General features: G+C 40.7%; 1 protein-coding gene across 2 annotated transcripts; it reads right to left on the minus strand.

The window, feature by feature from the left end:
• Positions 1-798: 798 nt before the first annotated feature.
• On the minus strand, positions 799-13,175 carry LOC133461572 (catenin beta-1-like). Of its 2 annotated transcripts, none has more exons than XM_061742635.1 (17): positions 13,014-13,175; positions 10,686-10,736; positions 8,329-8,538; positions 7,399-7,649; positions 7,046-7,284; positions 5,345-5,546; positions 5,060-5,204; positions 4,842-4,945; positions 3,922-4,056; positions 3,577-3,780; positions 3,308-3,466; positions 3,087-3,206; positions 2,798-2,948; positions 2,593-2,714; positions 2,273-2,333; positions 1,848-2,043; positions 799-1,738 (listed from the first exon to the last, which is right to left on the minus strand). In XM_061742635.1, the coding sequence occupies exons 2-16, from the start codon at positions 10,696-10,698 to the stop codon at positions 1,853-1,855; spliced, it is 2,307 nt and encodes a 768-aa protein (XP_061598619.1). In that variant the 5' UTR covers positions 10,699-10,736; positions 13,014-13,175; the 3' UTR covers positions 799-1,738; positions 1,848-1,852. The 2 variants fall into 2 exon arrangements, with proteins under 2 accessions (XP_061598619.1, XP_061598620.1); XM_061742636.1 differs by lacking the exon at positions 13,014-13,175 and adding an exon at positions 10,892-10,980.
• Positions 13,176-15,035: the final 1,860 nt, after the last annotated feature.

Genomic DNA, 15,035 nt, shown 5'->3' on the forward strand with positions numbered 1-15,035 from the left:
CTCAATTTCAGCTGCTTTAAATCTGTAATAGGCAACATCCAGCACTTCAGATATTTAAATGCTATTTCAGCATGATTTGATCTGATATAGGATCACAAGGATCTGAAGGGGATTTTGCAGGCAATTTAATCCAAAACCTCTGAACATAAACTGCTCCGTAGCAGGTTATAAGCTCAGTATAAGTCACCATGGCGATTTAAAGAGCTACCCATGTGTCCCTGCAAATCCTGGCTTCAGACGCGACAGACTTTACTAATCCGCTTCATGGTACGGCCCCCTGGTAGGGACCAGATGATTTATTTTATCCTCATTTGAAAAACCTTTGAATTTAAAGAGGGTGTACACATTAAAGGGTAGTGTAACATTAAGCGTTAACGCAAAGCGATTAGGTGGACTGACTGAAAGAGAAGCTTGTGCAGAACCAACATCTCTGCCATAAAAAAAATAAATAAAAAAATACACAGTACATCCGACAAGATATTTAGGTGGCATGAGTTGCTCACGGCAAAGGCAGAGCCTTCCCTGGGTAATAATCTTAATCTTTAAGGAATAAAAATTAATCTTGTTTTCCCGAAAACAGCTCTGTAGTTTTATTCTCAGATGAAAATGAACAGTAGAAAATAGCCATTAACAAGATGATCTGCGACTGACCCAATTTTTGGTATATCTTATCACTATGTTTGCAGATAAATGGTAGCGGTAGAGTTGAGTTTTTTTTCCAGTTGATGTCATATAGTGCCACGTCAAAATCTAGCAATCTGAAAGCAGTTCTTAGGGACAAAAGACAGGACAGAGACGGAAATAAAATGCCATTTTATTGGTCAGCCGTGTCAGAACCTCGTCTCCAAAATACACAGCAGGACTACAACTGTTGTCAAGCTAGCTACCCTTGATAGCACATAAAACTGGGTTTTATCAGACCACCAACGATAGCATTAGAATTTTTTCTATCAGACGTCCAATAACAGCATACAAAATAGTTAACCTACCAGTGATACTGTATATAAAACACTTGTCTCTAGATTTAACCCCGACCCACCCTCAATTTCATCCATTTCCCCCTTTAGAACATTTGACACTGACATATTTTATGCTTAAACAAGCACATATTAAGAATGCATAATTCTCCATTTTTGAGATTATATATAAAAAAACTACACAATGTTACACTTTAAGTCAGAGTACATTTCAACTGATTATTAGTGTTCTACACATTCGAACATAACCAAAGGAACATTGTATATCACTATAACTTAACACTAAGTGTAATATACGTTCTTAAAAAAATTACAAATGATTAGCATTGAAGAGAAAATGAGGATGGCTAGTGCGAAGGCAAGCTGGGTCAGTACCATAACAGAGAATGAGTAATACAAAAAAGAAATAAAAAAATATAATAAAAAATGGAAACAAAAAACTGATAAGAATACAGGCAAGGCTAAAACATATGTGTTTCACACTTAAGATCCACCTCGTGCATTCATCCAAGCAAATAACCTGCTGTAAGACCTCCATTGTGCGATTCCACATGTCAGATACATTAAATCCGTGTCTCCTGACGCCCCCACCCCCTTTTCAACTTACTTAAAACATTCCTGTGGCAACCATCATTATTTTCATGTGTCAGGCACTTTCCAAGACCCTTTATTTCTCTTTACCTTTAACACTCTTCAGGGCAATCATAATGCTGTTTCAGACAATACAGGCCAGTCACAATACAGGTTCCATCGGAAAACGGCTGCAAAAGAACAGAAAATATTTCTTTCAATCCACTTCCCATGCATATAGGATATTCATTTAATTTTAACTATAAACTGGTAGCTTAAGACTTCTGTGAACGATCTTACCAGTCCTACAGGTCAGTGTCAAACCAGGCCAGCTGGTTGCTGTCCATCAGGTCCTGGGTGTGGCCGAGATCTGGCAGAGGGTCGGTGTGGTGTCCCAGGTCAGGCAGCCCGTCGCCATGGTAATCAGCACCTTCCATCATGGGGTCCAACAGGGAGTCCTGGCCGTAAGCTGCTGGGTATGCCCGGTATGCTCCATCTGAAAAGCAAAAATAAAACCACTTGATTTTGCAGAGAAATGCAGAATAATGTAAAACATTTGTGTTGATACATACTTTACAACTAAAAGCTTAAATGCACTCAACCAATATAGTTACAATGTACTGGTAATAGACAACTAATCAAATGGTTCTATGATCAAACACACAGGTAACAAGAACAGATTTTAAAACAGAGAACGGGACATCATTAGAGACAATATTTCTCACCATCCTGCCTGTAAGCCAGCGGGTCTCCTTGTGCTCCTATATCCAGCCCCAGATCTCCAGTCTATCAAACATCAACAGTGAAGAGTGTAAACTGGTCTATAATTAGCAAGTTCTTTGATCTGCAGATGTGAATAGCTACTCCGACTCCTTTGTGCACAACAGTGTTTACGACCACCCAAAAAAAAAAAAAAAAAAAAAGCTGCTATAAATATTGAATATGCACATTTTCTCCCTCATTTAAATTAATATACACAATCTGCTCAAATTCAGATTCAGTGAAGAAACTGTGGCCGATTTATTCATTTTGTGCATGTACATACATCATTCCAGGCCATGGGCTCAGTCCTGAACAAAGAGCTGGTCAGCTCCACGGACAGACGTTTCTTGTAGTCCTGGGGCTTATCCTCCGACATGCGGAACAGGACAGCTGCGGCGTAGGTTGCTACACAAATGCAAAAAGCCACCAAAGTCAAGCACCTCTGGCTTTCAGAAATGTGTGAAATGTATTTGTCGTGTAGTACTCACCAACACCCTCGTTACGGGAGTGCAGCAGCTCAGTCAGGGGTGCGGTTGCTCCTTCAGCTTCAATAGCCTCAGCAGCTTCCTTGTCCTGGGCCAGTTCACACAGCACACCTGCTGCAACGCGCTGGATGTTCTCTACTGGAGAATACAGCAACTGGATACAAAAACAAAGATAAAGTGCTCAATAAAGATCACGGCCCCATTAGGGTGCATATAATGGACTGAAATACTGAAACATTTCCTCCTGTGGGGACTGAGTATGCCTTCAACTATATTTTGGGTTTAGTAGTACCTGAACAAAAAGTGGAATGGTGTTAAGCCCTCTAATGACGATTCTGTTGTGGACATCCCGGGCCAGGATGTGCAGCGCTCCTGTGCATCCCTCCACTATTTCTTCCATACGCACTCCCTCCTAGATGTGTTTGAGTGAGACAAAAATAGTTAGTTTACAGGCACGCAGGAGAAAACTCAAATCTAAAATATTCAAATAAAAAGCTGGTGCTCATTACACACCACAAACTGCTGCTGATTGCCACCCATGCTGGTGCGCCTCTGGGTGTCCTGGTGGGCTCTGACGAGCAGTTGGACCAGTCTGGGGATGGCGCCCTGCTCCCGTAAAGCACTGTGGTTGGCCGGGCAGAGAGCCAGATTGCGAATTAGACCAACTGTCGCCTAGAGAAAAGAAACACATTTGTTGGTTATTTTTTTTCAATAATTTACCTCTTCACAGATTACATTATTAGTCTACAAGAATGTGCAATTTAAAAAAAAAAGAAAATTACTTTGATAAGTGGCCAGTGGGATGGAGGGTGAAGTAGTTTGACGACCACAGGCAGGCCATAGTGAAGGCGCACTGCATTCTGGGCCATCTCAGCATCTTGGTGGCGGGAGGTCAGATGACGCAGAGCACAGACTGCTGGCTCCGTGATATCTTCTCTGTCACCGGCCCGTAGCACCGTTCGCACCAGAGCCTCGATGCCACCAACCTATAATTAGATTAAATCATTCAGTAGTCAATGTGCAATGTCTCAATTATGAATTTGCATTTCACCAAAAAAAACATACATCAAGCTTTGCAGGTCAATAATGTCACATTTCAGCTTACTACACATAAATGTAATACGCACCTGACAAACCATGAGTTTGTTACTGTAGTTGTTGCAGGTTAAGTTAGAGAGGATGCCAGCAGCACATGTCACCACGTTGATGTCATCACTGCCGAGCAGCTGGACCAGGGTCCCCAGGAGACCTTCCATCCCCTCCTAATGAAAGCAGAAGAAATTAAACAAGGGCAGCTGATATCCATGGACACACAAAACAAAAGGTTTTGTATTCAGTCATTACTTTTGTGGTCTTTAATTATATGAAGAATAAACTTTCTTCACATCTATCACTCTTGTACATTTAAAAAAAAAAAACCCACAAACACCCCCGCCTTTTTATTGATAAAAAGTTCTCCTTAACTTAAAACTTTTGACTCAACATGCTTCTGAGGAATACCTCCAAGGTCCGATAAACCGAGGTATAGTTATAGCAAAACAAGGCAATTTAGCTGGACTACTTTTCTTTCTCTGGTATACAAGCAAGGGAGGGGAAACAGTTTATTGACTTAAATACAACCAACTGTGCTACAAAAGGCAATAATGGCCCCTTTCAGCTCATTTCCATTAGATTTTTTATGGGTGACCTATATCATTTTCAAACACAAATACAGTTTGTGAATTGCAGTTTGCAATTCAGCTGCCTACACATACCATTAAACAATAGCCACATTTAAGAGACTCACTTATACTACATGAAATGCTTTAAAAACAAAAAAAAAAAAACCTCTAGCTTCTTCTTTCTCTGCTAAACAGGCTACTCTTGTATTTTCAATTCCATATCAAAGTCACATTGGAGAGCAAGTCCTGCAGCTCTTGTATAATCTCAGTTGCACTAACATCTTTAAATGCATCATAAACTGTTTCTAGTTGGACCAACACAATGTTTTTTTTTGTCAATGTAGGTAACTTGTGTGAAGCTGGCATCTATCACCGAGAACAAGTACCTGTTTAGTGGCAGCGTCTGAAAGGTTCCTCAGAGTCCAGAGGCAGTTCTGGACCAGACGCTGGCTGGGGTCTGTCAGATGAAGCCCCAGTGCTTGCATACCTCCTATAACAAAACACATTCATTACATTAAAAGAATTCCTAACCTCTACCCCCCCCCAAAAAGTAGTTTTTTTTGCTTCACCATTCAATATTTCTGTGAAACAAACAAGTACATACCAGCTTCTACGATGGCAGGCTTGTTGCTTGAGCAAACAGAAAGCACCTTGAGCACTCTGCTTGTGGTCCACAGCAGTTTTTCATATGTGAAGGTCCTCATGATGTTGACCAGGGCTTGGGGACCACCACTGGCCAGAATGATTAGCTAAAACATAGTTTTATGGTTATAATTACAAACTCTTACAAGCCAAGACGTGTATGCAGATTTATAAAAAGGGACTTGTTCACTAAAACTAATTTAATTAGTGCAAAGGAATATAGAGAAATCTGTTAATCTTCCAGCACCTTGCTTTCCTGGTTGCCATATGCCAGGATCTGTAGACAGTCCGTAGTGATTGCCAGAAACTTGACATTGGTGTTAGACAGCAGGGCCACCATCTTTTGGAGCCCCCCAGCAAGGCGCACTGCCATTTTGGCCCCTTCCTGGTGCAACAACAGGTTGTGGAGTGTGGTGATGGCATAGAACAACACACTGTCCACCGGTGAGCTGGAAAAGACAAAAAAGAAAACAAAATACACTTTTAAAAAAAATTATTGAACACATTATGGGCATTAAAGATTAAAAACAGCATCCACTGCAAGGCTTATCAACCTTAAAACCTACCATTAAAAAAAAACAAAAACATGGACCATGATAGGAGGATAGGAGTCAAATATTCCCACAGTAAGAGAGAAAGATTTTTTTTTCTATTCAATAAAACGATGAAAGCTACTACACTGAGACACACCTTTGACTCTTTCCCTCATAATACACACACAGACATCAAAGCAGGATCATACACAGGCGAAATGTTTGTTGTCTCTAACTAGATTTAAGACTTGTTCCAACCAGAACCTTTCACCAATTTAAAGTCACTTGTGCTCCTTCCATCCAGTTTACAATACAAACAGGCCCTGGCCACCACAATAGCTGCAGTCAAGAGTAAAAGTGGTACCTCACTACCTGACTGCAGTCTGTTCAGTGAGTTAAACAAAGAACAAGGAGCAGCATGGCAGCTGACAAAGCTTAGAAAAAAAAAAAGAAGAAAAAACCATTAAGGAGTCTTATCACACGCAGACAAAAGCCAATCTAAGGGGGGCAAACCTCTGCAACTGATGAGTTCAAAATCCCAGTCTTCAAAGACTGGACAATGAAAAATAGGGGAAGATCCGTCTACTCAAACCTGCACTTAAAGCATGGTAATGTGATTCCAGGTGCAAATTCAAACACACACGTGCAACATTCAACAGGTCACAACTTGCCAGAGAGCTGAGTGTTTTGGCTTTTCATTGTGAAACAAAGGACTTTGGAAGAATGATCCCCTCTGTGGTTTCAAATTGGGGTTTGAAGCATTTTAGTCCTCAAGAAGAATTTAGCTGGTTGAGAATTTGTGAAGTTGGTAAAGACTCAACTTGTCACCATGTTTTGCTCATATTATAGTCTGTTTCAAGTAAGACCTAGGTTGTTCAAAGTCCTGCCAATTCTACTCTTTTTCTGTGAATTGTAGTTTAAAATGTGCTTGCTCAAGACTGAAAGACCAATAATGATTGCTGCAGAGTATATGCAGTTTTGAAAGGTACACAGCCTTCACCTGCACATTGTGTGGAAAGTAGAAAGAAACTAGTGGGTGTTTTTGTCAGGTTTCCAACACATTTCTATTAGCACCAATACTCTATGTTACCACATGATTAATACAACAATGCAGCTAGCAGGATGTATTCGGACCAAAACATTAGCGACCTCCAATCTAGTATACTGATATCAAACAGCAATGAGTACAAAACAAAGATAAACTGCAAAGAAATGCAACAAACAATCCTCTCAAACTATCTGCAATCACTAAACACAGGAGAAACATTGACATAAACACACCAATTTGTATTAGGAATTCACAAAAACATCAAATGCAAGACAGATTATTTCCATTATTGCCCTTTGCTATAAAAACACAATAGTTTACCTCAACATGCTCTATTTAATAAGTAAGAATATTTTGCATCACTTACCCCAGCATCTTGACGAGAGCAGGGATCCCTCCAGACTTGAAGATTGCAAGGAGTCCCTCACGATGATGGGAAAGATTGTGCAAGGTGCCAGCAGAGCAACGAGCAGTCTCCACATCCCCAGTGTTTTGCATGGCACGAACAACTGCTGAAACCATTTGGGGTGAACGCATAAGGGCATGGCGCGATGCCTCCTTCTTTGACAACTGATGCACCATTACAGCAGCTTTATTCACAACAACCTAGAACAGAGATTAAAGTAATTGGAGATTAAATAAACTTAAATACTACCAAGTGGAATACTATTCTGGCACTTGATGGTACTTGGGTGATGATGCTGTCATTTTCTTCCGTACCTGGTCCTCGTCATTGAGCAGTTTGGTGAGCTCGGGTATAGCACGAGTGGCCAGCTCAGCATCATCTTGATAGTTAATTAGGTTGACCACAGCATGCTTTAGCATCTGAGAGGGCTCTGCCAGACGCTGTACTGCAGTTGGGTGGGCAGCATCCAGCTGGGTAGGTGGGATCTGAATTCCCTCTTCCAGAGTCTCAGGAAACATGGCAGCGCGGACTCGCTGAGCCCGTGTCATGGCATACCCCTCAATGTCTGAAGTAAAACAGTAACAAATGCCAAGAGGCCACTTACAGTTAAGATTTTGTAAAGCCATATGTTCTGTAGTAGCAATGTACTATGGTCTGTAGGTGGTCATGAATGCTCTGGGCTGCTTATCACACAAAATTCAAACAAAACATTTGATCAGTTACTTACATTTGTCAGGTTAGTAGTAAAATGTAACATTCTAAGCAGACATTCACACTACTGTATTCATTCTTACTGGTGTTTCATAAATTACCATAATAAATTACACAAATGAAGCAATATACCATGCCCTGTCTAATATGCTCCTCTATGCATGTTTCAAAGCCAACCGAAAAACCTCTGAAGATGACCTGTAATGTCTGGCAGCACAACTCTGGTAAAATATCCCTTAAGTCCTGTAATTAGCGAGTTGAGTCACCAGGGATTCAGCCTCGTCACAGCGCCACATTTCCTTCTTGTTACACTGTTTAGCTGCACTAACCATTGTTTACTCCAGAAGCCTGGCAGTCACAGAAATGCAGTAGCCAGATCATCCAGTTACAACAATCCTAGCTTTCCTTAAACCACGTCTTTACACCTGCTTTCAATATTGCAAATGGAACAAATTAATGTTTGACTATGACATAAGCACTGGTGTTTGAGCTGGTGATGTTTTGCCTCATCAGTGTACATTAGCATCTGGTACCTGTAGTCTCGGGAGTGAAGGGCGGGTTGAACTCCCAGTCATAAAGAGTTGGATCGTCCTCCTCGGCATCAGGGTTTCCTTTGCCACTCAGAGATGGTGCTGTAGTAGTGACGCCAGACTGGATTCCTGAATCCAAATAGGATTGCTGCTGCCACTGACTGACAGCAACCTTACTGTCCCCCATAGCCATGTCCAACTCCATTAAATCAGCTGCACAAAACAAAGCAGTAAAAAAAAAAAAAAAAGAAAATGTTATGACACATTAGGAGAAATGTGATCCCCACTCAGTGTAAATGTGGGTAAACTGTTACTGTCTGCATCAACAAATGGCCTTTTTAATAGCACATTGAAAGTCAATGATAGAGTTATTTTCATATCTGGTTAACTAAAAACCAGTACTTTGCCTATGTAGGTATGGTAGAGTAGCTATGTAAATTCACACAATTCTGCTCATTCGCGTATCCTCATGTTTGGTGAAATGGCTGTGCACACCTTCCCATCCAAAACCCACCAATCACTTTTTCTGCCATTTACCGTGGACAGGGTAGCAAAGTTCCCATTGACCTGCCACTCATTCAGTTCTTTGGTGGAGATATTGAAACATTTTAAAGTCAACTGAAATGCCTGACATGTCCAAAACATATCCACTCTAATCCAGATCCTAAAACATTTCCCGTCCCCAATAAACCTTATTCAAATGAAGGGATCACCAGCATCTTGTCATCAAGGTCTGCACAAGCCTATTAAAGATCCACTCCGTAGAATCAGCTGTGCTGGACTAGAAAAACATCTAGAAAATGTAGGACAGTAGCCCTCGACAACCAAGATTAAGGAAAATTGGCTGCAACATGACCAGATGGTATCTTTCCCAAACCACTTTAATTTGGTCCTTTCAATGCTGAAATAAGCAGCAAGCCAATGCAGAGGCCATCACCCCACCCTGTCAGGGAAATCTCATTTCAGTTTTCTTCATTTCCAATATTCTTTTGGTCATCACCCAGAAACCGCAAATGTAGGTGTGAGTTGATCAACACTGTTGCCTTTTGGCTCAGTTTTCTTTACCTTAAAGAGACCAGTATAATAGCTGAATCACTTTAGATTCTCCCCAATGTTGAAGTTATTTCAGCTATCTTTTTTCAGGGTTTATACAGCAATACTTATGTTAAATTTAATACCAATTTAATACCTTTTTCACTACCTTCAGATTTAAAAAAAAAAACTGTCACAACATTAAGTGTTAATCACGGACCTTTTAACATTAATACAGATTTTGAACTATAGAACACTATACAGAACAGATTTATAGACTTATTGATGTTGACCAGATGTTTCACATTTATTTCACTTTGTGAATGACAATAAAATAGACTGATTAAAATGTAAAAGGTAAAAAATAATACCAATTTAAAAAAAAGAATACCTCTGACAGTGAATTTAACACTTTTAATGGCCTTAAATTTGGCAATTTTCATTTATCACTTTTGAAACCCTGCGGAAACCCTGTTTTTACTGTTGAAAACATATCAACACTGAAAACCACCCACACTGAACTAGCGTTAAATCCTTTTTTTTTCTTAAATATGTTTAGTCAGCTGTGCTTAAAGTTGACAGACAAAACAAATCAAAGCCACACAACAGAAGCCAACTAGTATCCTGGCAGCAACTACAATCATGTATAGACACATCTGGGACAGGTATAAATGCTGACTATAGTGTAATGGACATGCATCAGCTACAGCAGAGGCGCTGCATTGATTCAATGCAGATGGGACTGTAGTGCAGAAGGTAAAATGGTCATCTTGCTGGTTTGATGCCCAACTGCTCCAGTTCACATATCAAAGTCCCCTTGGGCAATGAATACTAAACTCCACATTACACAGCACGCCAGCTTGAATGAAAGCATCTGTTCAACTTCAATGAGAGGCAACAAAAATCGAGTTTAGGAAGGACAGGAATTCATAACAACAGAAAATGCAAATAGACTTCGATTGAGTTGGGTGAAAAAAAAGGGCAATAATTCTTCTGTAACTATAAACCTAGTGTAATGGTTATGAAAATGTAAAAGGTGAACACAAATTTGCTTTGATATTCTTCAAATCCATTTGGTTGAGAGAGGAGGGGAAAAAAAAAACAGTGATCGAAAGTCTATAAAATATAACACTGAGATACTGAGACATGTGCTCCTGTTGTTTCTCAGGTTGAAAATGTCCACAGCCCCTAAGGACTAAAACTACTGATTTAACTTCTAACAGTAGAAATTAAGTCCTGTGTAAGGAAATGGAAAAAACAAAACACTCATTTAAAAACAACATAAACCCGATTTATTGCAATATGGAAATAAAAGTTTCCATACTCACACTGGGTAGCCATTGTTCCTGTCTGCCCTCAGCCCGTACAAGCAGATTTGTCTGAAAAAAGGAAGCAAGTTACACAGGAGAGTGAGACAACTCGCACTAAACCTAGTTTCTTATAACGGTGAAGCTAAAACAAACAGTAAATGTCGAGGCGTTTCTTCCAGCGCGGCTCTGTCTCGGTAATAAACTCTTTCTTGTGCTCGCTGTACCTGTCCAAACCCTGGCTGGGGCAGATCTGAGGGGAAATGCCGAGCCTGCACCTCATACCGAGAGAGCAGAGCGGTGGGTATTTCCAGGCCAGCACGAACACAATTCACCATTCAGCGGCAAAGAACATCAAAGGCATATTTCTCCCCCTCCCCCTACCACGGCCAAGTTCCGACCTCGCAGCTTGGGTTTCCAATGAGAGAAACTTCCCCCCCACCCATCCCTCCTCATGCCTACATTATAGTTCCGCGTTAAAGCGACGCAGAGCCTACGCCGTCGATTTAACGCGGCACCATAATTCAGGCTTTACTGCGTACCCTACGCCGTAGGCTCTGCGTCGGTGTAACGCGGAACCATGAATCACGGTGCGCGTCGCCGTAGCCTACTATGTTTTTTTTTCAGTTTTATCTTTCTGTCTTGCTTCATGGTCTGGAAATGTGTCCCTTAAAAACAAAAATTGTTTAAACCAAATCGTGAAATGGTGGAGCAAGCTGATTGGTGAGTCTCAGCTTCAGCCAGAATCCCTGTATACTAATCAGTTACAGAGCTGGCCCTATTTTAAAAGACAACTCCCACCCTCTTAAAAGGTGAGTTTCAGCTGCTCCATCAGGTCGGAGGTTTATGGTACCTGCTTGCAAAACTAAATGTTACAAAAACAGGTGAAGAAAAGTGAAGAAAAAATCCGAAGTGCTCAGGGAATTGTTCAGAAAAAAATCTTGAAGGTGCTCTTTGGTGTTGGGGGAAAAAAACAATATCTAGTCAAAAAAGGGAGTCCAAGGCACTCTTCTTGTGGAAAAATATTAAAAAGCCTTTATTGAAACATGGCTAATACGTTTAAAAACATTAAAAACATGCTCCCATGTTTTTAAACGTATTAGCCATGTTTCAGTAAAGGCTTTTTAATATTTTTCCACAAGAAGAGTGCCTTGGACTCCCTTTTTTGACTAGATATTGTTACAAAAACAGCTTTGTACCAGCAGCCATCAGTGCCATTAATAAGTGAGGGAAACTGCAACATAACTTTGTATTTATGTTTTGTATTGTCTCATTTATCTTGTTTTTATGAAAAGGCAAATGTTTTATCCTTTTGCTTGGTTTTAATATTTTAGTGTTTTTATCTACTGATGTTTTAACTTATCTTCTTATCTTGGGGCTGTCCTTCTTGTTCTTTGTTCTTTTAGCCAAAGCACTATTGTCATTTTACATTATCCTGTGTTGTTGAGTGTATGGTTTTAAAAAATTTACCCAAAAGGTACAATAAATAAATCTATGCAAGTAATCTGCGTCGATGTGACGCGGAACCACAAATCACTGCTCGTCGCCGCGTGCCCTACGCCGTATTTTCTGCGTCGGTGTAACGCAGGACCATAAATCAGCCTTCACCTCCGCCCGCAATCACTTCCACGACTCCTCCTCTCATGGTGGCTGCAACTACCAGCGTTAACAAGCCGTCTAATCATCACCAACCGGGGGAGGGGGGCACAGGCAAACCCAAGTGTTTGGGCTTCCACCAACAAACGAGTCCCCTCTATTAATTGATCAGACCACGCACTTCAAGTCAAGGCTCGGGCTAACAGGTTGAGCTAACCTGGTTAGCCCGAGCAGCTAACATAAACAATCAGTGTTCAGGGATTCACACACTTAGTAACCCAAGCACACGAGTTAACGCTCGCCCGCAACGCACACAGACACACAGTCGCTTTCATAATGTTATCCCCTCCTCGTAATTGATGATAGCTGTTATAAAAACCAGTTAAAGCCCACACTGTGATCGTGACATTCAAACATACCCCGAGATGTTTAATTCAGGTTTGATTAGCTTAGCAAGCCAAGACGTATGAGAAGTATGCCGCGTTCCATTTGTCCTCGGAAGTCGGAATTTACCAGTTCCCAGTCGGAATTTTCAACTGGAACGCCCCTCGAAGTGGGATTTCCTACTGGGAAAGTGGGAGAAGCTTCACCACCCCCGAGTTACCATTCCAAGATGGCTGCCATTCCCAGTTCCCAGTCCGATATCCGAGGTAAATGGAACGCGGCATAGATCCGTGCAGACCCCCGTCCCCGCTCCCAGATGGGTTTATTAGCTCCACCGGGCAGTAACACTGGTAACCGCGCCGCGCTTACCACAATACAGCGGGTCCTCCGTGGTTCTGGTCGGAAATGTTCCCCCCTTTATCGTGGCTTTAAAAAGGAAGAGGACTAGGTAGGTGAAGAAGCACCCGTGCTGCTCCGAACCACACCCGCTGCTGCTCCGCCGGAGATGCTGCTTCCGCCCGGCCGTTCAAACATCAAGATGGCGAAGGAGGGAAAACCAACGCTGTATCCTGCCGCACTGGGAAAAAATAGAGCCTTGTGTTGAAATAAGTTTTTGCAGCGCAGGGATTCTTCGTTTTTTTTTTTTGTTCTTATACATGTCTGCTTTGACGTTACTTAATCTTGGGAGCTCTGGCTTTTTTCTTTTCGACAGTAAAAAAGGATAGCAATAAAGGTGTAGGAATGGCTTTCACTGGAAAGGAATGAGTTCAGGAGTTATAGTCAGTACTCGAGTTGTAAAAAAAAATCAGGGGGGGATGGTGGATTTTATCATATGCGGGGGTGCAGATCCGATGTCAGGATTGGGGGGGGACACCAACGTGATTTTAATTTTAAATGTTTTGCCAATATGCAACTCATACCATGCCATAAATTGGTATAGGCTCGCCAAAAAATACTGCACAGGGAATCATTTATTGTGCTTACCATTCTTTTTTATTTGTTCTAAACAGCCAACAGTGTGTGTCACTGCTTACTTAACTGTTATATTCGTAAATCATAATTTTAAGGGTTTTGGGCATGTCTACTCATCTCAAATTCTTCTCACCATCTTCCTTTTATCCTATGGGACTACTTTATGCACGATCCATTGATATATGGACTAAACAGTTTAAACAGTTCTAAAAACAAAAAAAAGGGCCCATAAGAGCACAATAAGCACAGCACAAGTTGACCCAACATCAAATTTATTTACATAAATGTCCATGTTCGTTTTCATCTGTCATTTTCCAGGACTCCCTGGATCTTAATAAGCAGAAATAAAATGGTGTAGCAATACTGTCATTCTGTACACCCCAAAACGCACTGTGGATATATAATTTTTTTAGAAATATATTTTTAATAAATATTCTACATATTCAACCTTTAAGTCTGAAAGTACATTTGTTCAATTTTGAATAATTTAGGGTATTTTTATTGGGGGGGACAATTCATGTTTTTCAGAAATTTGGGGGGACATGTCCCCCCCGGGATCTGCACCCATGGGTGTAGGAATGGCTTTCACTGGAAAGGAATGAGTTCAGGAGTTATAGTCAGTACTCGAGTTGTAAAAAAAATCAGGGGGGATGGTGGATTTTATCATATGGGGCCTGATAATTTGTGCTGATTACAAATAATATAATATATTACAAATAATAGCACTGACCAAAACACCTGCAGAAATACTGCAGGAATGACATAGCAGCAGTTAAATGCAGTCTTCTGTAAGCTTTAAATATCCACTGGGCTTACATCAAATACATCAAAACACAACAATAAAAAACACTTTTCTGAACTTATCAATATGACTCTGTCCTTCACAGGATAAAAATGGATCACTGCAAAAACTCAAAATCTTAACAAGAATATTTGTCTTATTTCCAGTTAAAATGTCTCATTTTACGGTAGTAAAAAAAATCTCATTACACTTAAAACAAGACTCATCACTGGAAACAACAACAATTTTCACCTGTTTCAAGTAGATTTTCACTTAAAATAAGTAGGAAAATCTGCCAGTGGAACAAGATTTTTTTGCTTGTAATGAGAAGATAAATCTTCTTGTTCCACTGGCAGATTATTTTACTTATTTCAAGTGAAAATTTACTTGAAACAGGTGAAAATTGTCAAATAAGTTATTTATCTGGTGATGACTCTAAATGTTGAAATAGCAGTAAAACCACATTCATTGATGAAATGACATAAGGGATGGAAAGGGGGGATGGCAGTTTTAAAGGGGGGATGATTTTGACCGTTTTTATTTCAGGAGGGATGCCATCCCCCCTCATCCCCCCTCATCTCGAGTACTGCTTATACATGTCTGCTTTAACATTACTTAATCTTGGGAGCTCTGGCTTT

This window comes from Cololabis saira, chromosome 15 (genome assembly GCF_033807715.1).
Source record: "Cololabis saira isolate AMF1-May2022 chromosome 15, fColSai1.1, whole genome shotgun sequence".
In the NCBI taxonomy this organism is placed as follows: Eukaryota; Metazoa; Chordata; class Actinopteri; order Beloniformes; family Belonidae; genus Cololabis; species Cololabis saira.

Coding starts and splice junctions, on each gene's coding strand:
- LOC133461572 (XM_061742635.1), bottom strand. Junction 7,650..8,328: donor CTTCACTCCCGAGACTACAG/GTACCAGATGCT, acceptor GTTTTACTTCAG/ACATTGAGGGGTATGCCATG. Junction 4,946..5,059: donor GCCTGCCATCGTAGAAGCTG/GTATGTACTTGT, acceptor GTTTTGTTATAG/GAGGTATGCAAGCACTGGGG.